This window comes from Lepidochelys olivacea (assembly GCF_965140295.1).
Source record: "Lepidochelys olivacea isolate rLepOli2 genome assembly, chromosome: 12".
Taxonomy (NCBI): Eukaryota; Metazoa; Chordata; order Testudines; family Cheloniidae; genus Lepidochelys; species Lepidochelys olivacea.
Genome location: NC_140422.1, coordinates 2233177 through 2257787, shown reverse-complemented (window position 1 = coordinate 2257787; position 24611 = coordinate 2233177). Strand labels below are relative to the sequence as shown.

Sequence of the window (24611 nt, the reverse complement as noted above, 5' to 3'; positions counted from 1 at the left end):
CTGATCCTCCGTCCGTTCACGTATCCGGGCAGAGTTCCTCTGGGCGGTGTCCACTGACTCCCTTGACGCCTTTGAGGAGCTGTGGGCGCTGTCTGGGGTTCTCTGCTCGGTGTCCCCATCCGGTTCCCTGTGTTTGACCCTTTGACCAGTCTCCTGTCCCTGTTATTTCATTAGTTGTCCCTGGGATTTATTTGGTGTCCAGGTCCTGTGGATCCCCCTCTTTGGCTGTGGGGGGGGATCCTTTAGCATCCGGATCCCAATAGGATTACTCTCCTGTAGCCATCTGGCCTGACCCTGTCACAGACCCCAAACAACAATTCAAAGTTGAATTCTTTAACCAGGTGCTAGATTATGCAATACAGTCAGCTGAAGAACATGTCATGCAGCTCAAAACTCCTCGCTATACCTGAAGAAGACCTACAGCAGCAATGCAGGGCACTAGAGACACATGATGACATGCGCAATATTGATGCTAGTGATTTAGGTGATGAACTGAAAGTCCTTTCAAGATACATTTCAGCAGGATCAACTCCAAAGGCTGTTCTGGAATATATGTGCACAAATAAGATGACCACCCTCTTTCCAAATGCTTTTGTTGCTCTGTGCATACTTCTAACACTTCCTGTAACAGTTGCCAGTGGAGAACGCAGCTTCTCCAAGCTGAAGTTAAGAAAAACACATCTACGCTCCACAATGACACAGGAGAGGCTGATTGGCCTTGCAACCATCTCAACAGAGCATGAGCTGGCCCAGACTGTGGACCTTCAGGAAGCAGTTCAAATCTTTGCAACCAAGAAGGCATGGAAAGCTCCACTTTGATTATTCAAAAAGATTAAAATGCCAGACAAGAAAAGTTACATTTGCTGTTCTGGCATTAGAAAGTGAAGTGTTACTTAAAATTTTTGAACAAGGCATTTTAAGTTGTTAGTTCTCCTTTATCGGGGTCAGTAGCAGAGCAGCACCATGAAAGGAGTAGAACAGGAAGAAGGAAGAATTGAGACCTTTCAAAGTTTTGGCCCAACCGAGGGGGCATGGGGACATCATTTGAGCTCCCCGCCTCAGGTGCCAAAATGTTGTGGGCCGGCCCTGGTCCACACACTGTGACGATGTTGGCAACTCCCTGTGCTGTAGGAGGCTAGGCACCAAGGAAGGGATGTCCCTTTAAAATAAGGGCAGCATGTCCAGCTGGCTGCTTCCCTAGAGGTGGATTCGCTTTTCTGTACTCTGCCCTCCCTTCCTGTGAGTGATGAGGCACTAGCTCCCAGAGGATGTATTTCAGTCTCTACCTTCTGTTCTCTGCCTCTCCTCACATTCCCTTCCCCACTTTGCCATCAGTGATTCTGACTCGCCTGTCCTCATCCCTTTCCCCACCCTTGTGCCTTGTGCATTTTTGCCTCCCACCCGCTTCCTCCCTGTGACCATCAAGGAGGCACTGTTGTGTCAGCACGGATCCTGCTAGCCTGACGCACACTGACTAGTACCATTAACTACTCGTGGACCAAAATGCTACTCCGCATGAGTCAGGCCCCAGGCCTGGGCCTTGCGTTTGAGCCAGCACATGCAGAGGGGACCAGTAATATGTAATTGGCCTGACTCTGTCATATCCCAACATGCTTCGCACTGTGCGTCCTGATGACCATACCAACGAATTACCAGTATTCATGTAACTGCATCTCATGTACAGTTGCTCATGGGCACAGCAGAAGCCAAGCAGGGCTTAGGATGGCAGCAATTCAGCTGAAGCCAGTCACATCCATAATGGGTGGGATTTGCATGAATCCACTGTTGGTTTGCAGAACCAGACTTCATTTCTCTTTCCGAGGGGAGGACTCTGACTGGGGGGCAGGGATACTGTATATACCATCCGATGAAGTGAGCTGTTGCTCACGAAAGCTTATGCTCAAATAAATTGGTTAGTCTCTAAGGTGCCACAAGTCCTCCTGTTCTTTTTGTACATACCATGGGCAGTGGGGGCTATAAGATCTTTTGCTCCGCAGTCTACATCCTTGTAGCTTTATAGTATCTGAGAACTTGTCAGGACAAAGTCCTCCCTATTGAAGTCAGTGGAGTGACACCGGATCTAAATTTTCCCTACCTGCAGAGGGAATGAAATTGCTCTGGTGAGTTGCTGTCATGACAAAGCCAGCTATATAGCCAGGATGTTCTCAGTGGCTAGGACATGGTTCCTTTCAGCTGTTACCGCTAAATGAAAAAATCAAGGAAGCCAGTCACTGTCTCCTGAAGGTCTGTTGCCCGCTCTCTCGATTTACCAGGAAGCTCCACTTTATTATTTTCCTAATAAAAAGGGGGCTCCTGCCAATCTGAGCTTCTAAAGAAATCTTCTGTCCAGCTGCTCGCTTGCCCAGGCCTTATTAAAAGTTGTCCAGCCCTTTGATTAAGACAATGACGCTATCTTGGGAGAAATGACTCAAAGTTAAGACAGCTGTGAAAAGGGCACCGAAAGGCAGACAGACAAGGAGAACTGAATTGACTGAAAAAACAGAGGACCCTCACAAAGTTTAGGTCTCAGTTTTATCTATGGTCCTTTCAAATTATTAATCTTCTTTGGAACAATTCTCTTTGGTCCTAACTGCCTTGATCTTCAAATGTAAGGTTTTGTTAAAAAGTTCCCAACCTCATTGCTAATGTTTTCATGGGTTTTCCTTTAAAAATGTCACTAAAAATAGTTTTTTATCTGGATGTAAACAGTTCCCTCCTGTGCTTGAAACCCAAACAGTTTCTGTCTAAAACTGACTAGGAGTGCACATGTGAACTTGTCTAGCTTCCAGTCCAAATGGAAAAAAAGCTCAAATTGTAAACAGTGTCAATGATGAAAATGGATTTTTTAGGATTCTTTTGCATTCAGTAATCCTAGGTGGTGTCAATAGTACACATAAGGACTTTTTTTGCCCCACTTTTAAATTCTCCTTTTCTTGATCACCAAAAATTAAAGTGTAAAACAGTCACTTTTAAAAAAGCTTTAGGTAGAACAAAGTGTTTAGTAAAAGGAATGAGGAGGACTTGTGGCACCTTAGCGACTAACAAATTTATTAGCCATAGAAAGTGTTTCGTGTGACTAGCCTCCCCCAGTTCGTTCTGTGGCAGCACTTTACTGCCTAACACGATTCTGAGAGCTGGGCTCAGCATCATCAAGGATGCAGGTGCAACAAACAAGGAAGTAAAAAAGAGCCACAATACTTTCAAACTCCCTTATTAATGCATGGAGAAAGTGTGTTGCATTACACTGTAACAAACCTCATTCTTAGCTGTCAGCAGAATTTAAGGCCAGGACCTTAACACAAAAGCACAGACCTCAATCACTGAAGCTAATAGTTTAACTCTGTTAGCTGGTAGCGGCAGTAGGCTGTTATTCCCTAGTGGACTAGCCATTAGAGAGGAATGTAACATGCACTCTGCTAATGTGTTTCATCAGAAAGAGACGCTAGGGAATTATTGCAAACAATGGAGATGGGACTTGTTATGCTCTTTCCATGCAGAAAGAGCGACCATATTATTATGTGTCTCCTCTGCAACATGCTGCATTGACTCTCCCTCACAAAATGGCAGTGGCCTGTGAAAGCAGCAAGAATTACAAAGATGCAGTAAGAAGGAACACAATCCTATTCTGTCACCGTCTACACGCACCAGTGGGATGGGCCAAGGATTCTGTGTATGTTGTGTGACTAACCTTCTACTCTGCTCACTGATGGCTTTGCTGTCCCTCTCCCGCCCCCAGCTGGCTCAGATCCTGCCCACAGAGGAGAACTTCCTGTTGTGTTTCAGACAGCATGTTGGATCCAGCTTGGAATTCATGGAGGTGAGTAGAGAGCAGATTTTTATTATTATTATTCTAACAGAACCAGCTCCTGAAGCCATCCTTAGGCTAAATTTCCACTGACATCAAAAGCTGAATAAGGAATTCAGACTGTAATTTCTTTAATTCTGATGAGTTAGGTAGAATGTTTCTCCTGCATGTTAGGAGGCTGGGGGTGGGGGGAGAATGAGGCAGTCAGGCAGAGCCGGGGAAATATACTTGAACTATTACCAGGGGAATGCATTGTCTAACAAAAAAAAAAGGAGGACTTGTGGCACCTTAGAGACTAACAAATTTATTTGAACATAAGCTTTTGTGAGCTACAGCTCACTTCATCGGATGCATTCAGTGGAAAATACAGTGGGGAGATTTATATACACAGAGAACATGAAACAATGGGTGTTACCATACACACTGTAACAAGAGTGATCAGGTAAGGTGAGCTATTACCAGCAGGAGAGCAGGGCGGGGGGGTGGACCTTTTGTAGCGATAATCAAGGTGGGCCATTTCCAGCAGTTGACAAGAACGTCTGAGGAACAGTTGCGGGCTGGGGGGGGGAATAAACAGGGGGAAATAGTTTTACTTTGTGTAATGACACATCCACTCCCAGTCTTTATTCAAGCCTAAGTTATTTGTATCCAGTTTGCAAATGAATTCCAATTCAGCAGTCTCTCGTTGGAGTCTGTTTTTGAAGGTTTTTTTGTTGAAGAATTGCCACTTTTAGGTCTGTAATGGAGTGACCAAAGAGATGGAAGTGTTCTCCAACTGGTTTTTGAATGTTATAATTCTTGACGTCTGATTTGTGTCCATTTATTCTTTTACGTAGAGACTGTCCAGTTTGGCCAGTGTACATGGCAGAGAAGCATTGCTGGCACATGATGGCATATATCACATTGGTAGATGTGCAGGTGAACGAGCCTCTGATAGTGTGGCAGATGTGATTAGGCCCTATGATGGTGTCCCCTGAATAGATATGTGGACACAGTTGGCAATGGGCTTTGTTGCAAGGATAGGTTCCTGGGTTAGTGGTTCTGTTGTGTGGTGTGTGGTTGCTGGTGAGTATTTGCTTCAGGTTGGAGGCCTGTCTGTAAGCAAGGACTGGCCTGTCTCCCAAGATCTGTGAGAGTGATGGGTCGTCCTTCAGGATAGGTTGTAGATCCTTGATGATGCGTTGGAGAGGTTTTAGTTGGGGGCTGAAGGTGATGGCTAGTGGTGGTCTGTTATTTTCTTTGTTGGGCCTGTCCTGTAGTAGGTGACTTCTGGGTACTCTTCTGGCTCTGTCAATTTGTTTCTTCACTTCAGCAGGTGAGTATTGTAGTTGTAAGAATGCTTGATAGAGATCTTGTAGGTGTTTGTCTCTGTCTGAGGGGTTGGAGCAAATGCGGTTGTATCATAGAGCTTGGCTGTAGACAATGGATCGTATGGTGTGATCTGGATGAAAGCTGGAGGCATGTAGGTAGGAATAGCGGTCAGCAAGTTTCCGGTATAGGGTGGTGTTTATGTGACCATCGCTTATTAGCATGGTAGTGTCCAGGAAGTGGATCTCTTGTGTGGACTGGTCCAGGCTGAGGTTGATGGTGGGATGGAAATTGTTGAAATCCTGGTGGAATTCCTCAAGGGCCTCCTTCCCATGGGTCCAGATGATGAAGATGTCATCAATGTAATGCAAGTAGAGTAGGGGCGTTAGGGGATGAGAGCTGAGGAAGCGTTGTTCTAAGTCAGCCATAAAAATGTTGGCATACTGTGTAACAAGCTATTCCTAATGAATACAGCCTGGCGAAATCCTCGGCCATACTCTCTAGGTGAGTGGTTTCTCTGTCCAGCAGCCATGCTGGCTTCCTCTGAATGTTTTTACCTGGAGGAGAGACAGCTACATGCCAGCTGTAATTCTATCCTCCCACTGAAGGCAGGCTATAGCTATGGATACAACAGGCCAAACCTTGAGGCCATTCAAGTGCAGGGACATTTTGCCATAGACTTCAGTGGGAGCGGCATTTAGCTCTACACATCCACACAGTAGTTTTGTCCTTTTTGTTGCTTGTATTAAGCAGTTCAGGATCGGGGCCATATTGAGTGAGGTGCTGTACAAACAGACAGACAGGACCTGCCACAAAGAGCCTACAGCATAATTCTGGTGTCATACTGCACTTTGTTAAGGGGACAGGTATTCTGCAAGTACCTGGGCTAGTCAGATAGTTCATGACAAGCACAAAGTGGACTGTGGGAACATCCCTGCTCCCTCATCCCAGAGTGATAGGTTGGCTGGTTTCTAACCCCCAAGTCCCAATGACTAAGGCGCACCTTCAATCGAGGAGCTTCACTGATCAGACCTGCACAACACTGGCATCCATGAACACTCACTAATCCCAAAGGACTGGCCCAGGTCACACTGTAAAACCTGGGATGGAGTTTTTGGGCAGGAGCTCTCTTTTTTGATCACTCCCAAGTCCTAGCCAGGAATCTGGACTTGACACCCAGGTGCTGCTCATTAGTGGGATGTGTTTCCTTGTGGAAGGGGAGGAGGACTTCCCTTGTGTTGTGCTGCTGAAATTCACTTTGCCAGAGAATGTTCTAAATTGCCAGGTGCTTTAAATCAGTTCTTTAGCCTCTTCCAAGAATGTGAAGAGGAGGGGAAGAGCAAGGAGATAGATCTGGGCTGCGGGAGGTGATTAATGTCCAGAGGCACAGCTGTCGATGGCTGCTGTGCTATTGGAGGTGTGGTCCAAACACGCGAGTGAGGTGCAGAAGCCTTGTCATCATCAAGGGTCTTACGTCACTTCTCAGAAGAGTAAGGAAGTTAGTCCCTGTGACTTGCCCAAATTGCAGGTTAGATATTTATATTCTGCCTCCGTACATTTCACTCCCAGTGTTATTTGGATGGTCTCCTCTTCGCTTTCTGTCCTAAACCGTGTAGTGTTACTTTGTGCCCTCGAACAGCGGCTGTGTTCCACACAGAAGTGACAGCATTTTCGAGGAGGGTAAAATGACCTTTATCTCCTTTATCTACTTCAGAGGGACATTTCTGGGTGTAAGTAGTTAATATTTGAAAAGTTCTTTAAGAGGAGAGGATAAAAGACCCTCTCAAATTATAAAGTGATATGGCATCTCTGTCTAACAGATTCCAAAGTTCTTCATAAATATGATATGTACATGAAAATTTTCACCAGCTAGTGAAATGTAGCCGCTGTTTAGCCACGCACAGCAACACTATGCAAGAGTGTAAAACAATTATGGGAAAATGAGTACAACATGCAAATGTGATGCCATTCGATGAAACAGGAGCCTACCTATTGCCATTTAATAGACAAGTGGATTTATTGCTTAATAAGCACATTCAATTAAATATTAAATTCAGCCCACTCCACCCATATCGAGTATAATAATGAGCATGAACTCTTGACATTGTTTTCACCTGAGTACACCCAGCTCTGGTAAACCAATTCCCCTCATGACAAAAACCAGTCTCTTCAGAAAACGCAAGAGACCAATGAGGAGCTGGGCTCTCCTCATGCCAGATGGTGATGGAAATCTACAGTAGGCAGTAGAAAAGCACTTAGGGAGACCTCTTCTGACATACCGTGTGGGGGATACAAGGTAGTGTCTTCACAGGAAGCAGGAAAATACTTTGATCAACCAACTCCTCAGAGAGAGACTGTAAACAGACTCCTGATCTATAGGGCCTGACTTCAACTGGGGACTCAGGTGTCATGGTAAAGGATGCTGTGTTAGACCTGAGATAGACAGAAACTTACAATAAATGCGAACCAAGTGTGGGGAAAAATGCACATTTCTACTGCCCTTCCCTCCCTCTTTGTCACCTCTGTTGTTCATGGGGAACAGTCTGTCTCCTCCACGGCTACAGAACAGGTTCACACTCAGTGAGCCAAACTCCTTAACGGATTGGGTTTCGTTTGAGTTTGGTGCAGATAGTTGTGGGGTGGTTCTTATTGTATTTGAGATGGATGTGCCGATGTTGAGGCAACACACAAATCACTAGGAGAATGGACCTCATGTTGTAGGTCTGTTGCCATGACAGCTTTAGTTATTCCCATTCCCATTCCCAGTACCACGAGAGGGGCTACCTGAACAGGGAAAGCTGACAGAAGTAGTCCCAGTACATTCACTGCTGTCTCCATATGTGCCTCGGGCCAGATCCAGCCCGGATGGTAAGTGGATGCAGTTCCCAGTAAAATCAGTGGATTCCTGACAAGTATGTCATAAAGCTGCTATGGCCAGAAGGGACCATTATGACTGTCTCGTCTGACCTGTATAACACAGGCCATAGAACTCATGAAGTAATTTCTGCACCGAGCCCATAACTTCTGTTTGACTTATAGTAGATCTTTTAGCAAGACATCCCGTCTAGCTTTAAAGACTTCAAGTGATGGAGAATCCATCATGCCCTAGGTAAGTTGTTCCAGTGGTTAATTACCCTTAATGTTAAATTTTCTCCTTATTTCTTGCCTGAATTGGTCTAGCTTCAGCTTCTAGCCATTAGATCGCATTTATACCTTTGTCTTCTAGATCAAAGACCTATCACTGTCTCACTATCCAAAATCTATTACTTTTTTCAGTGGGGGATCACTTGTACTAATGTGTGGCATTTCCATTGCAGGCCTGGCGGAAATATGACACAGACCGCAGCGGGTATATAGAAGCCAATGAACTCAAGGTGGGGAATGACTGAAGAGTGTCTTGGAGATATGACTTTAAAGGGCTGTCCTGTTGGTGGAGGCTATTCTAGGGTGGCATTTAGACCATACCATAGCTCTCCTGAGAGTCGTTCTCTGAGAAAAGCAGTTTGTGTGCATGTCCGCAGCTCTTGTATATCTTATGATTACTCAGGCTATCAGAAGCTAGGCTTGATCGCTTACACTGTCCCTTTGCAGCTCCTGATCACTTCAGCCTGCATTGTACTTCACAGTATAGTGCCTACTCCTGCTGCCATTGAAGTCAAATGGGAAAACTGTCATTGACACTGGCAGAAGCAGAGCTGGGCTCTCAGGCAGATGTAAGACAGCTTCAGTCAGAGTCTCCCATTAGAATAGCTTGGGGAGATGAGCTGATAAAGATCAGCGGTCTGCAACTGTTCAGAAACAACTAGAAATAAAGCTCACTAAACACACCCAGGGTCGAATCCTGCCCAGTGACTTCTCTGCAACACCACTGAATGCCAATGGGGTTGCACAAATGCAAGCAGTAGAATCTGCACTACGGACCCACTCCATGATGGCACTGCATTGTCTTAAGTGACCACTGTAAAGCAACCCCAAAGTTTCCATGGCAGTTTGGTGTAGTCTTTAAAGAGCCTCTGCTGCTAGGTAGGCAACTGGTTTCTGCTTTGCCCCGTGGGTGGTGGCTGAAGGCAGGTTTCACTGTGTATTGTCTATATTACCCCACATTATAAGACTGTTTGCAGACTGCCTGTGTTAACATATTGATCTTAAAATTCCACTGACTGTGATCGACTGGCTTCTGCAGCGCCCGTGGCCTCATTTCAAGAAAGCTTCATTCCCTTCTTAACTAATGGGCTGTTCCTGTGAAGTGCTTAGCAGCTTCAGTTGCCATCAGCATCCAGGATTGTTGAGGGCTCTCTGCACCGTACAAACCTGAGCCTACTAACACCAGCTGTTCCGGTCGCTCTCACTGTATCTTAGGATATTAGACATGTACAATGCTGGAAGCTGCCCCATACGCCTAGGTTTGCCTTACTCAGTGGGTTGCTGAAGTGCTCCTGATCTCAGAACCCTTGTGAGAGACGGGGCACATAATTTGGGCCAGTCCCCTTGGCTGGGTGCCATGTACCTTTCAGAGGGTGAAGAGCCAGAACCAGATAATGCCAGCAGGACATTTTGAGCCAGCTCCTCGGCTGGTGTAAACTAGCATGGCTGCACAGGAGTCCGTTAGAGCTGTGTTGCAATTTACACTACCTTTGGGTCAGGGTATTTCTCAAGGCACATAGAATGAAGCGGGGATCAGGCAATTCCCATTCTGGAAGGGAATTTAGAGCTCTTTGAAGAAGGTTCCTTTGGGGGTGATTCAGAGTGAGAAATGCCTAATCTCCAGAGTGATGCTGTGAGAAAGAAATGCTCACTGTGGATCACACCAACAAATCTAAAGACAAATTCCACCCCGTGGAAGTGAGTCCAGCCCCATTGATGTCCACGTATACTGGGGCTAAATCTGACCCCAAGAGGCAGGAGGAGATGCTACTTCCTATGGAGAATGTGAGGACGAGGCAGTCCCCTATAGGCACTCATTCCCAGGTTTACTCCTAGAGGAATTTGTGCCAAGCACTCTGCTGCTTTGAGACTAGCACAGTGATGGGGGTGCCAAGGTACTAGCCAGTGACCACTGCGTCCCCGTGAAGTTCCCACACTAACATTTTCAGACATGCTCTTGCGTTGTGGCTATAGCCCTTGACTGGACAGGTGTGACGCGTCTCTTTGCAACCCATCAGTGCCATTCCTAGAGTGCCCAGCAGTGGACGTGCCAGTGAAGAAAAACAAAGGGCCTGTTGTTACTACAGCAACCCAGGTGGAGTTCTGCCTTGGTAAGCCAGGGTTTGTAACTGTGACGAATCTTACACGGTCCTCTCCTCTCGCAGGGATTCCTGTCAGACCTCTTAAAGAAAGCGAACAAGCCCTACGATGAGCCAAAGCTGCAAGAATATACACAGACCATAGTAAGTGACCCCAATCCCAGGGGAGGGGGTCCTGCTGCTGCCTCCCCTGTGGCAGCTGCCCCAGCTCCCTCCATTCAGAGCCCATTCGGCCTGCGGAACCAGCTCAGAGAAGTTGTGGGGACGAGGAATCAGTCTGCGTGAGTCCAGCTGCCTGAAGAGGGACACCAGCAGAAGGGTGAAAAGCAAAGGGGTTAGATTAGGGAACACAGCTCCTCTTCCCACTGCTAAAATCAGAGATGCTCCCCCATCCTCCCCCTGGTTTGGGCAAACAGCCCCCCCACACACACACCCCTCCTCCTCTTCAGCGGGTGCAGTGAGAGCTCCCCCAGCCTGTGTCCACTCCTTTCGCCAACGTGGGGAATGTGTCCCTCGCCCTCTCCTCCCTCCACACCAGTGCCGGAGCCCATGTGCCGCAGTGCAGCTCCTGGCCTCACCGGGAACTCTCTCTTACCGGTGTTGTGGTAACACCAAGAGGCCTGCTCAGGCCCCCGCTGTGCTATGCACTGGACACACGTCACGAAAAGCCAATTCCTGCCCCAAAGAGCTTATGGCGACTGTAGCAGAAGCACTGGGCTGAATGATCTCTTCTGCTTGGGCTGGGGCCATTCTAGTTCTGTCTCAGGACTCGGAGACTCCCCAGGGTCACTAGCCCTCGTCACCGCTACCATCTTCCAGCCAAAAGAGTGGATGGGATTCCCAGAGCCTGTCAGAAGTGCTGCTCGATCTAACAGCAATGGTAGGCCCTCAGAGGGCTGGTGCACTCGTTCTGCAGCACTCCCTGCCCTGACTCCCCCAGGCAGAAAGAAATCTGGAGCAGAGACTCTGCTATAGGAGCATGAGCAGCACGCCCTTGGGCTGGGCCCTTCAGTCACAGGAAAGGGCAGGCTGGGGCCAGCGCCGAGGGTTCTGGTACTAGCCTGTGTCTAACCACAGAATGGCTTCCCCCACTGCCCCATCAGGTCCGCTCTTCGCACGAAAGGGGAGGTCAGTGTCTAGGCCCCCAGCAATTCCTTGGCCTCTCTGCTGAGATTGCCAACAGAATCGGGCTAGTGGCATGTGATGTGGAAAGTGGGGTGAGACTGTCCTAACGAAGAGTGCGCTAGACTGGAAGTGTGGAGAGCGGGGTCCTAGTCCAGCTCTGGCACTTACCTGTGAGGTGACCTTGGGCAAGTCCCTTCCCCTCTTGTGCCCCAGTTTCACGGTCTGTATAATGGGGATAAAGATAGTGGCCTCCTGTTTATATTGCTTTGAGATCTACTGATTGAAAGTGCTATGTGAGAGCTTGGTGTTGTTAAACCTGTCACAGGCTTTACTGAGTGTAAAATGAAGACGCACACGTAACAGGCCCAATCTATCCCTGGGGGTTGCCCATTGAAGTTACGCTAGGGAACAGTTTGGCTCTACGTTTTCTCCCTACAGTTCACTTAGCTATAAAATCAAGCTTATCTGGCTGATGAGAGCTTTCTTCCTAACACACCCTAAACCAGGCCTGCCCTCCTCCTAGGGTTGCCAACTTTCTAACTGCTGAAATCTGGGCACCCACCCCCACCCTTTGCCCTTTCCCTGCCCCTTCCCCCCAGACCCCACCCCCAAGGCCTGCCTCTTTCCCAGGCCCTGCCTCCCGCTCGCTCCTCCCCCCTGTTGCTCACTCCCCCATGTCCTGGGACTCACCTACCACCTGGAGAGCTGGGCTGGGAGGAGCTGATGTGGTGCCTGTCTGCCTGCCCGCCCGCCCAGCTTGGGGCATGGCGGGGCTGAGGGGGCTCAGTCCCTGGAGCAAGAGGCCAGGGTGGGAAAATCAGGGCAGAGCGGGGCGGGTGGGGGCTGACAGGATTCCCACACACACCCCAGTCTGTCTGCTGGAGATTGCCGAGAGCCAGCCAGCCACTTCTCTCCGCGAGCAGAGAACAGCTCCTCCAGGCTCCAGCTGCTGCATTTCCCGCCCTGTACGGGCAGAGTCCTGTTACTGCAGGATTCCCTTTTTGACTGAACTTTCTGGTCGAAAACCGGACATCTGGCAACCCTACCTCCTCCGTGACTGAATTAAACAGGCCCCATTTCCCAGTCCCCAATAGAAAGCTGGCATTGTGGCAGCTGACCCCCTGCTTTGCCAAAGGCTTAGCTGCAATCCCAATTGGGGCTGTTGGTGGAGGGAAGAGCCGGTCACTAACAGACTGCTGGTTTGTGTCCCATCAGCTGCGGATGTTCGATATGAATGGGGACGGGAAGCTGGGCCTGTCGGAGATGTCCCGGTAAGGGTCCTCTTGCACTGCTTGCTACTTGGGCTTCTTAGTCTTCCCCCTGCAAGAGCCAAAGAAAAATATAGACCCTCCCCCCAGTCAAACCCATCTTCCCCCGCTGCTGAATTACAGCTCCATCTGCATGCAGCCAGGCATCCTCTGAACTTGTTCTACAAGCCACTCCCGTCCTGCCTCAAAGCCATTCCAAACAAAGGGCTTCAGACCCGACTGCTATTGAAGTCCAGGGGCCTGGCTTCCTTCCCATTTGCACCAATGGAGCTCCACGGAGTTACTTCTCCTTCACACTAGTGCCAGAGAGGAATCAGCACCAGGAATGGAAGAGACGACTATGGCTTGCCCAACTGCAGAAAAAGCATTCCATGAGGCCTAATGGCATTGGCCTTATGGCCTCTGAAAAAGAACAACATTAATCTCCAGGCCTGGGCAGTGGGGAGCAATCACCAATAGCTCCAGCCTGGCAGACTGTAGGACAAACAAACTGCTTCCTGCCCAATTCTGTCCATACACCTCAATCCCAACCTGTAGCACCCATTGCTATTCCACTTCTGGCCCGACTCCCCTAATCATGCCAAATCAGATTGCAGACAGACATCCACTGGAGTCTGGGCTGTGACCATCCTATCAATCTCAACAGCTTTTAACCCTCGGTCTCCCTGAGTTGAAGACCTTACCCTTCCTGAGAGGCAAAACAGTGAGGCCTCCCTTTTAGAAGCTGGTTGGTGCAGGCTGTAGGCCCATCTTTACAGGGCTCCACTAACTAGCTTGAGTGCAGTACATCCACAGAAGAGCAGGCAAGGCCGATCGCTCCAGGGCAGCATCTGAGCAGAGCTCTGAGGATGATACGCCCGGTGGCCACATGTGCCGGGTGAGTGTCTCCTCTCAGCTCCCTATTTACCCTTTCACAATCTCTCTGCAGACTCTTACCTGTGCAGGAGAACTTCCTACTTAAATTTCAGGTAAAAAAAATTGCTCTTCTTTTTCCCATGTGATTGTATTTCCTTGCATCCTTCCCTGTGTGCGTGGCTCATTTCTTTATTCTTTCTGTCATTGTCCAGGGAATGAAACTAGCGACCGAGGAATTCAATGCTATCTTTGCATTTTATGACAAGGTAAGAGGCTTGTGTGGATGGGGTGGGGAAGAAGGGGAAGCACAAGGGGATTTGAAATCCTATGAGCTTGGTTCAGGAAGAACTCTTCCTAGCACTTTATTTCCCCTGTTCTCTCTAGCCTGCTGCAACTGGGAAAGGCATTTTGGCATTCTCTCCCATTCACCGTCATAAAACCAGCACAGAATAAAAGATCCTCTAGCCAGAGTCTCTGCTGGTCTAAATCTGCAGGGCTCCATGAAGTTGCAGCATAATTATGCCAACTGAGGCTAGCTGGGGTTCTAGTCCACAGCATGTAGACAACTGCTCTGCTCATGGAGGGGGTGTGGAGGAGACTCTTGTTCCAATGTGAGTAGGGGAGTTCTGTCTGTAGAGGACAGAAGAGCACATTTTAAAGAGCCTATGAATCCTGGGATCTGCTGCCCACCTGAACACAGGGGACTTAGAATCATAGAATATCAGGGTTGGAAGGGACCCCAGAAGGTCATCTAGTCCAACCCCCTGCTCGAAGCAGGACCAATTCCCAGTTAAATCATCCCAGCCAGGGCTTTGTCAAGCCTGACCTTAAAAACCTCTAAGGAAGGAGATTCTACCACCTCCCTAGGTAACGCATTCCAGTGTTTCACCACCCTCTTAGTGAAAAAGTTTTTCCTAATATCCAATCTAAACCTCCCCCACTGCAACTTGAGACCATTACTCCTCGTTCTGTCATCTGCTACCATTGAGAACAGTCTAGAGCCATCCTCTTTGGAACCCCCTTTCAGGTAGTTGAAAGCAGCTATCAAATCCCCCCTCATTCTTCTCTTCTGCAGGCTAAACAATCCCAGCTCCCTCAGCCTCTCCTCATAACTCATGTGTTCCAGTCCCCTAATCATTTTTGTTTGACTTGTGGATTTAGAGACAGAATAATAATGGAGAATGAAATCCTGCTTTTTTGGACCACTGCTGCTGCTAGCCGTTATAGTGAGTAGAGCTGGCACCAGCCTGTATATAGGGCAGGATTCTCCTGTCACTTATACCAGTGTAACACCCTTGATTTCAATGGAGTCATGCCCATGGGCTCTGGACCAGGCCATATACTCAAAGCCTTTCTGGTGCTAGCAATGAGCTTTGACTCAGGGCCTTACCCCAGTGAGAGTGGCAATGTTTGCAATGGCTGCATCATCACATTATGAACACAGTCAAAAGTGAAACCAATTCCCCACTGCTGCCCTCTGGACTCAGGAGAGTGCTGCTCCCAGCTGTGTCAGGTTTCCTGTAGCTTCCAGGCCCCCAAACCTGTGAGTGATCCAGGGGAATGGCAGGTCTGAGCTGTTCCTGGGTGGTTGACAGCAAGGCCACTGCGGCCCTAGGGAGCAGAGGCAGGGAGATGATTGCAGGGCCCTGTGGGTTGGATGAAGTGTGTCCTAATGTGTGTGTATTCTCCTGCTCACCAGGATGGGAGCGGCTTCATTGATGAGAACGAGCTGGATGCCCTTTTGAAAGACCTCTATGAGAAGAACAAGAAGGTGAGCTGACAAGGAACAAATGGAGACAAACCTAAGGGCTGCTCCTGTTAAAGTCAGTGGGCAAATCCACTAGAGCAGCTTTGCTCCCTAGGTCTGCCATAGCAGCTGTTGCGTCCTCCATGACTAGTCTTTGTTTTATGGGTGGATGAAGTGCAGGGCAGTGCCTTAGGCACGGATAAGCGCATCACAGCGTCATCTTTATGCCAGCAGCAAGCATGGGGAAATCCTCTTGGGGCCAGCCGGATGGTGGCTGCAGACCCATGTGGTGCACAGAAGGTACACTGGAATATCTGGCCCAAAGTTTGCCATGCTGGAGCCCTAGCTGGACCGGTCATTTAGGGTTCAATCCTGCAGGGTGCAGAAGGTAGGCCAGAGTGCTAGTGCTGGGCAGCTGGGGTTTGCATAGCACCGGATCAACACTGATCAGGTGGGTTTGGGGGAAGCAGAGCTCAGTGGTTTGAGCATTGGCCTGCTAAATCCAGGGTTGTGAGTCAGTCCTTGAGGGGGCCATTTAGGGATCTGGGCAAAAAATGGGGACTGGTCCTGCTTTTGAGCAGGTGGTTGGACTAGATGACCTCCTGAGGTCCTTCCAACCCTGATATTCTGTAATAAGCCTGCACAGTGCTCAGCAATGTCTGCCCTGAGGAATGTAGGAGCAGTGGAGGCCAGGCGCTTGAATCACTGTTGCCCTGCGCTTGCTTGGCCCTGTGCAAGGTGCTGCTAAATCAGAGTGGCACAAGGAAGCTGCTACTTCCAGTAAGCAGGTTTATTACTAAGCAGCTCCGACAGCAGAGGCTCATGGTTTTAGATCCACAGGTTCCAGGTTCAATCCCTGCAGATGACCCAGCCAAGGAGCCATTGCACTGTGCAGTGGTGAATATGGCCCATTGCCAAGTCAGGACATGGGTGCTTACTTGCAGGCCACTCAATGCACAAAGTTGGCCTCTGTGCAGAGGCCTGTGCTCCACTGAAGTCCCACATCTGCTCTGTTCTGAAGAGTTCATAGACTATCAGGGTTGGAAGGGACCTCAGGAGGTCATCTAGTCCAACCCCCTGCTCAAAGCAGGACCAATCCCCAACTAAATCATCCCAGCCAGGGCTTTGTCAAGCCTGACCTTAAAAACCTCTAAGGAAGGAGATTCCACCACGCCGTCCTCCAGATCATTAATGAAGATATTGGACAAAACTGGCCCCAGGACCGATCCTTGGGGCACTCCGCTTGATACCAGCTGCCAACTAGACATGGAGCCATTGATCACTACCCGTTGAGCCCGACAATCTATCCACTTTCTATCCACCTTATAGTCCATTCATCCAGCCCATACTTCTTTAACTTGCTGGCAAGAATACTGTGGGAGACAGTGTCAAAAGCTTTGTTAAAGTCAAGGAACAACACGTCCACCGCTTTCCCCTCAACAGAGCCAGTTATCTCGTCATAGAAGGCAATTAGATTAGTCAGGCATGACTTGCCTTTGGTGAATCCATGCTGACTGTTCCTGATCACTTTCCTCTCATCTAAGTGCTTCAGAATTGATTCCTTGAGGACCTGCTCCATGATTTGTCCAGGGACTGAGGTGAGGCTGACTGGCCTGTAGTTCCCCGGATCCTCCTTCTTCCCTTTTTTAAAGATGGGCACTACATAAGCCTTTTTCCAGTCATCTGGGACTTCCCCCGATCGCCATGAGTTTTCAAAGATAATGGCCAATGGCTCTGCTATCACATCCGCCAACTCCTTTAGCACTCTCGGATGCAGCGCATCCGGCCCCATAGACTTGTGCTCGTCCAGCTTTTCTAAATAGTCCCGAACAACTTCTTTCTCCACAGAGGGCTGGTCACCTCCTCCCCATGCTGTGCTGCCCAGGGCAGTAGTCTGGGAGCTGACCTTGTTTGTGAACACAGAGGCAAAAAAAGCATTGAGTACATTAGCTTTTTCCACATCCTCTGTCACTAGGTTGCCTCCATCATTCAGTAAGGGGCCCACGCTTTCCTTGGCTTTCTTCTTGTTGCTAACATACCTGAAGAAACCCTTCTTGTTACTCTTAACATCTCTTGCTAGCTGCAACTCCAGGTGTGATTTGGCCTTCCTGATTTCACTCCTGCATCCCCGAACAATATTTTTATACTCTTCCCTGGTCATTTGTCCAATCTTCCACTTCTTGTAAGCTTCTTTTTTGTGTTCAAGATCAGCAAGGATTTCACTGTTAAGCCAAGCTGGTCGCCTGCCATATTTACTATTCTTTCTACACATTGGGATGGTTTGTCCCAGTAACCTCAATAAAGATTCTTTAAAATACAGCCAGCTCTCCTGGACTCCTTTCCCCCTCATGTTATTCTCCCAGGGGATCCTGCCCATCAGTTCCCTGAGGGAGTCAAAGTCTGCTTTTCTGCAGTCCAGGGTCCGTATTCTGCTGCTCTCCTTTCTTCCCTGTGTCAGGATCCTGAACTCGACCATCTCATGGTCACTGCCTCCCAGGTTCCCATCCACTTTTGCTTCCCCTACTAATTCTTCCCTGTTTGTGAGCAGCAGGTCAAGAAGAGCTCTGCCCTTAGTTGGTTCCTCCAGCACTTGCACCAGGAAATTGTCCCCCACCCTCTCCAAAAACTTCTTGGATTGTCTGTGCACCGCTGTATTGCTCTCCCAGGAGATGTCATGGTGATTAAAGTCTCCCATGAGAACCAGGGCCTGCGATCTAGTAACTTCTGTGAGTTGCCAGAAAAAAGCCTCGTCCACTTCATCCCCCTGGTCCGGTGGTCTATAGCAGACTCCCACCACAACATCACCCTTGTTTCTCACGCTTCTAAACTTAATCCAGAGACTCTCAGCTTTTCCTGCAGTTTCGTACTGGAGCTCTGAGCAGTCATACTGCTTCCTTACATAAAGTGCAACTCCCCCACCTTTTCTGCCCTGCCTGTCCTTCCTGAACAGTTCCCCCTAGTGCGGGGGGAAAAAAAGAGGAGAGTTGGATCTCTCCGCGGTGGGGAAGAAGGAGTCCGTGGGAGGAAGCTTCATGCTTCTGACTCTCTGTGCAGGGGTGAGGGTCATTCTAGCCAAGCAGTTGTGGCCAAAGTACAAACAGCTGCTCCAGCTGTTTTTCAGAGTCCAAGAAGTACTTAAGGAAAGAGTACAAAGTGAACTACAGCAAGTTTGTAGGACAAATGCAGAGACTGGGCCTGATTTACCCATCTTACTCCTGCTTTACACTGGGGAAACTGCCCTGCTCTCAGTGGTGTTGCAGCAGCCTACCACGGTGGAGTTAGAGTCTGTGGGCCTGGCCCCCACTCAGTAATAAAGCAGCTCACCTCTTGCTTTCAGACACCACCGCTGTCCATTTCCCCTTGCTGGCTGAGTCACATTAGCCCTCCACCCAAGGGTCTCCTATGAGGGGTTCTGCTCCCTCCTTCTCAAGGTCTCCCCACTTCCAAGCTTCCTCCCACGGAGAGGTCCAACTCTCCTCTTTTTCCCCCCACACTAGGGGGGACTGCCACAAGCCACCTTTACACTGCCTCTCTTCCCAGCATGCTTTGCTACCAGTCTACAATGCCCATGCTCTCTGCCACTTACAATCCCCCGAATCCTTCTGCTCTGGAAGTAGGGTAGCCAGGTGCCCAGTTTTCAACCGGAAAGTTCAGTTGAAAAAGGGGACCAGTGTCCAGTCAGATCTACTGGCAGGTACTCAAAGTCTGGTTGCTGTAGATGAGGGAGGTGCCGGGTCTTCACCTGCTCCAGCCCCCCCATACTCAGCCGTGGCTGCCTCCTACCTATGTCGGGCAGCTGCAGCGCCCAGCCCCGGCTCCACGGGCGAGTCCCTCCTGATTCAGGTAGGAGGGGTGGGAGAGGAAAAGCAGTGAGTGACCGGGGGGAGGGGGACAGGGAAGGTTCTGGCACTCCTGGTGGAGTGTCCAGTTTTTAAATATTACCAGGTTGGCAACCTTATCTGGGAGGTCCTTGAATTCCACTTCAAAGGCCAGCTCATCCCATTGAAATCTAGTCCTGTGTGTGCAGCCATTCTATATCATGTTCCTTTCTGTTCCCATCTGCCAGGAAATGAACATCCAGCAGCTCACCAACTACAGAAAGAGCATCATGAACCTCTCCGATGGGGGGAAGCTATACCGCACGGAACTGGAAATTGTACTCTGCAACGAGCCCCCCATGTAAAGAGGCACCAGCCCCACTCCTCCAAAACCTCCCCCACCCTGCCACCTTCTACAAAGATGACTAGAGAGGGCAAGCGTGAGTGGATGAGGAGGGAGAGCAACTGGATGGGTCTCTGACCAATAAACTCCAAACCCCCCAGGCTAGACTTGCTGATCTGCTTGTGACCCGGGTCACAGAAGCTTCGCCAACAGTAGTGAGAGGGACAGTGATGCATGACCTCATCCACCAGTGGCTCTGTGATTTAGGCTAAGTGTTCAGTAGGGTGATAGTCCAGTTCTCTTCCTGGATACAGCCTGTGTCTCTTGCATTGGCGTAGTTTGTTTCCTGTACATACCTGAATCTGGAGTGAATAATTTGTTTTTTGGTCTTTTCGAGTTCTGTCTTATTGTTTACCAAAGAACAGTTTACAAATAAACTTAGTACTGCTATCGGGGCTGACAGGCTGCGCTTGGATCTCTTTTCTCCGGGACGATGAAGGCCACACCTGCAAGCAAATAAGCACTGGGTTTTTCAAAAGAGCTCAGTTTCCAGTGTGGAAAAATCCGACTGGTGCTTAAGTGCTCAGCACACTGGGTGCTGCACTCAGTTGAAAATCTCTCCTAAAGAGTCACGGGTATAGAAGGTGCTGGGTACTGAATAGAACTGTTTGGAAAGTGGTGGTGCTTGGGGAGGGGTGCCACATAAAATAGAGAGGTTTTGGGAGGGGGAAAGAGGTGGGGTATTTGCAAAAAAACCCAAAACTGATGTTGTGGTGTATAGTGGGAGTTGTAGTTCAGATGCCTTGTGATCCCATTCTCATTTATAGGCTGGGTTCCCTGGTCAGACTACCTCTCCCATGATGCATCACCATCTCCTCTCTTGGTGAAGGTAGGTGGCACATCATGGCAGTTGATAGATTTGGTGCATCATGTGAAATATAGTCTGACCAGAGAGGCCAGCCCATAGAAGAGAACAGAAGCTTGAGACTCTGAAATGACAACTCCCATGAGGCACCATGGCAGCAATTCTGAATTGAAGTATTTGGGTTTTCAGTTTTTTCAATGGCAGGGGTGGGGAGGGGAAGAATTAATTTCCCTGTGGAAAGCAGATACTTTTAGTTTAAAAATGTCATTTAGTCAAAAACCTAATCTTCCCTCAAAACCGTCTCAGTGCAAAAAAAGAGTCACTGGCTGTAGTGTTGAGCCCTTGAAATTCCAGCCCTGAGCTCTTCTGAAAATCTGAATCCATAGGGGGATATTTTATTATTTTTTGCCATCTGAAATTCAGATTCATGATCAGGTTTGAAGGCTGGTCAGTGTTTCTATGGTCCTGCAGCAGCCATAGGGCTGGCTTGTCCCACTGCCAGTGTCTTAAAACTCTGGTTCTAGTTTGAAAAGAAGCTATGCAAGAATGATTTCTTAATCAGATTTTCTCCTTGTCATCACTTATACTTGTCTGAGGGGGGCATATCACCAAGAGGCAAATTATCTGCTGATATAACTCCACTGAGGTCAGTACTAATATGCCTACAGAGAATTTAGCCCAACAACTGTTATTTGGTAGCATCTGACACTCATTTAGCACAGGTATATGAGAGAACACAAGGAGCAAGGCAAGGGAGAACTGGGGCCTGAGTGGTTTTCTCTCCAGCACATCTGCTTGAGTTAGCGGATAAAAATAAGCTCTCATCTTGTTTCTGCTGCTAGCCCCGCCATGTCAACACACTGCAGAGAGTGAGCTGCGTGGTCTATTCTCCCACGTGCACCATCAATAGATCTGTTCTAAGTTCTAATCACTGACACCTGTGCAAACCCAGGGATGGCAGGGTGATTGTACAAATGTAACCGAGGACCTGATCTGAAGACAACAGGGTTGCAGACGTACTAGGGGGGGTCTCATTTGCCCTTAGGAACATTTTCACCGATGATGATGCAGGAGAAGGAAAGATCCCACCTTGATTCTCTTTGCTGAGTGAGCTGACGGCAGGGCCACGTCTACACTAGCACCTACTGCAGTATAACTTATGTCACTCGGGTGTGAAAAAGGAACGTAAGCTACACCAACCTAAGAGTGGGTTAGAAGCACTATGCTGGCGTGAGAGCTTCTCCTGCTGACATAGCTACCACCACGCACAGAGCTGGAGTAGTGAAGCGGACGGGAGAGGTCCCTCCCATCAGCTTAGAGCGATTACATTATCTTACAGCAGTGACGTTGCATCGCTGCAGCTCTGCCACTGTAAACTCTAGTGTAGCCATAGCCTATAAATAACATACTTTAATTTGTAACCCAAGCATACTTGCCCCGATGTCACTGAGAAGCTACAGGAAGGTCTACACTTGACACTGCTGGAATTGTAATGTCCCATCGGAACGTGGGGTGTTTTAATAACATTTCGACACCAATAAAAGCCAGAATGTAGATGCAGTTATGCCAGGGGGAAAAGGCCTTAGCTGGGGTAGCTGGTGTCATTCAGAGAGTGGATATAAGCTGTACTTGCAAAGAAACTTTTGCTAGCATTAGCTGCATCTATGCTAGGAGGGTTTGCTCGTGCAGTTATATCAGCAACCCTTTCTAGTGTAAAGGCCTAAGTATGGAACCCCACAATGCCAGACTACAAAATTGCTTTCAGAGCAGATCAGAGATGCACTTGAATGCCAATAAGAGAAAATATTTTATACACAACATAGTAATTTATGGAACTTGTTATTGTAGGACACTGAAATAAATAACTTAGTGCAATTCTAAGAGTGATATTGCCATAGATTAAATGCAAAAAAAAAAAAAAAAAACCCAAAAAACCAAAAACATAAACTAAGTTAATGCACCACTAAAGTTCCCATTTAAAATGACAAAGTCAAGAGCTACAAAATAAGTTAATTGCAAGTTACCTTACAAAGGCTTCCACGAGTGAGCAGTGTCAGAGGCACGGTACCAGTCTAGACAGACCAGTGATCTCTGGTCTATTCCAGCATGGCAGGTCATATGTTTGAACAGCTTCTATTGCATTTTGCCAGGGATGTACCAGGTACAAGGAACCAGAACGATGCACCAGCTCTGGCCCACTATATTTCAACAAAATTCATTTATGTTATTCCAGCAACTTTCTGAAATTTGGGGAAAAACCAGGAAAGATGACAAAAATCTTTGCCATTTTTCCTATTTTTTTGGACCAGCTTGATCAAATATTGAGTGGAAGGGAAATTTTCTTCAAAAAATGTGTATTCCTCTCCACTTTGTTTTCCAGTCAATGCCAAAAAAGTTATTAATTAAATATGACCTTGTCATGGGACTCACTCACCACTAGGGCACCTCCTCCTGGCTGTTCTGGGGATTAGCACCTTCCAGCTTCTGCTGTTTATATGTGCACCCTGCTACCTCTTTCTCTCTGCAACTCAGCGCACCCTCTCTTCTTGGCTTGGCCCTCTAGCCAGATTACTATCGTCCTCCTCTTTCAGGGTAACAAAGTCCTATTGGACAATAGTCCCAGGCACTCCTCTGTTCTACTCTTTGGTCAGTGCCACTTCTCCCAGATGCTGGTCACCCCATCACAGGCCTCAAATACAAAATCTTTAATAAGGATAAACGTCAATAACCAGCATAAACCAGCATGTGCCAGGGGATAAGCCAATCACTCCATTCCAGGGGTAGATAAAAACTTTCCCTCCAAGAGGTATGTTACAGCCAATGCTCTGAGCTCTTAGGAAAGGTGCACCATGAACCTAAACTCTGCAGCTAGTTTCCTGCATTCTGGGATGGCAGATTGGGATGGTGTCATTTACTTTAAAAATTGGATGTTTATGGTGAAACAGCTGGTGCTCTGTGCTATTCAAATACTGCCCTAATCCACCCCAGAGGTGGCTGCACTTCAGTGATTGGGAGAAATGATTCTATCTTTTAAATGAGTTCTCTGTGGGTGAAAGTGCATAGCTCCACTGATCTCAGTGGAGTTTTACCCATTTACACCAGGAGAGAATGTGGCCACAAATACATTGGGACCCTCCTGGATCAAAGATGCTATTGAAATGAGATCATCATTAGATTGGAATCCCACCTGCTGACATGACTGGGCATTGTACAGGCAACAAACCGGCCAGGGGCTTTGTGAAATATCCTGCTTGAGAACTCTCCTCCCGCTCCCATCGACTCTTCCTACACCCCCATGAGTGTCTAGGATGGATCATAGTATCCATCTCTTAACACCCAATGCTGACAGAATTGCCCTGTGTCCTGCATAATGGTGGCAACTGGAGTGACTCACTGGAGTGGATCAACATTACTTGTTAAGTACCCACAGTGTGCTTGGCACTTCAGAAGGCAAAGGGGAGGGTAGCCCTGGCTACAGAGAACTTACAGTCTAGGGGCTAGAAGTACATGGAAATTGTCCTGCATTAGACACTGCACAGCTGGGACTGCAGAGGCAGCAGCTATCTTTACTGTTCCATCTCTCCCCATATTGGGTATGTCTACACTGCAAAATAAACACTGGCAGCAGCAAGTCCCAGGGCCCAGGTCTACCGATTCAGGTTTGCAGGGCTCATGCTACAGTGCTGGAGTCCAGACTCTGAAAACGACCCCCTCCCCGGCTTCGAAGCCTGAGCTCCAGCCTGAGCAGGAACCACGACATGGCTATTTTTAGGGCCGTAAAGCAAGCCCAAGTCGGTAGACCCAAGTTTAGACTCGCTCTGTAGATGAGCCCAGAGCGACTACATCCAAAGTACGCTGGCACTGTTTCTGTACTAGTCCCCAGTAACATCCTGGGGATAACTCCTTAGACTTTTGTCCAGGATTTTGGGATGATGAAAGGAGAGCTCTTCCCCGAAGGACTGAGTCCAGCTTTTACACCAAATGAATTGTGCGTGGCCCCAGTGCTACAGATGCTTAGGCTCATGCTTCAGTGTTTGCAGGACCTGGGCCTTAGTCAGCACCATGTGGCTTCCCCTGCAGTGCCAAAGTGATCAATAAAGCTCAGAATCGTGGGTTTCACTGGCTGATTTAACTGACTCTTCAGTAACGAGAGACATGGCATCCCCTAAGAGCACTTGCCCACAATCTGGAAATGTGGACCATCACAAAGAGAGAAGGGGCAATTTAGGCCCAC

At 48.4% G+C, this 24611-nt stretch overlaps 1 protein-coding gene across 1 annotated transcript in view; it reads left to right on the top strand.

Moving 5' to 3' along the window:
* CALB2 (calbindin 2) overlaps positions 1 to 19967 on the top strand; it is a 73566-nt gene extending 53599 nt beyond the window's left edge. The window contains exons 4-11 of the mRNA XM_084644936.1: positions 3737 to 3817; positions 8431 to 8487; positions 10423 to 10500; positions 12697 to 12752; positions 13678 to 13717; positions 13817 to 13870; positions 15304 to 15375; positions 19418 to 19967. Of these exons, the coding sequence (XP_084501062.1) occupies positions 3737 to 3817; positions 8431 to 8487; positions 10423 to 10500; positions 12697 to 12752; positions 13678 to 13717; positions 13817 to 13870; positions 15304 to 15375; positions 19418 to 19534 (555 nt within the window). The 3' untranslated portion in view covers positions 19535 to 19967. The remainder of the gene's footprint in view (positions 1 to 3736; positions 3818 to 8430; positions 8488 to 10422; positions 10501 to 12696; positions 12753 to 13677; positions 13718 to 13816; positions 13871 to 15303; positions 15376 to 19417) is intronic.
* The last annotated feature ends 4644 nt before the right edge of the window (positions 19968 to 24611 follow it).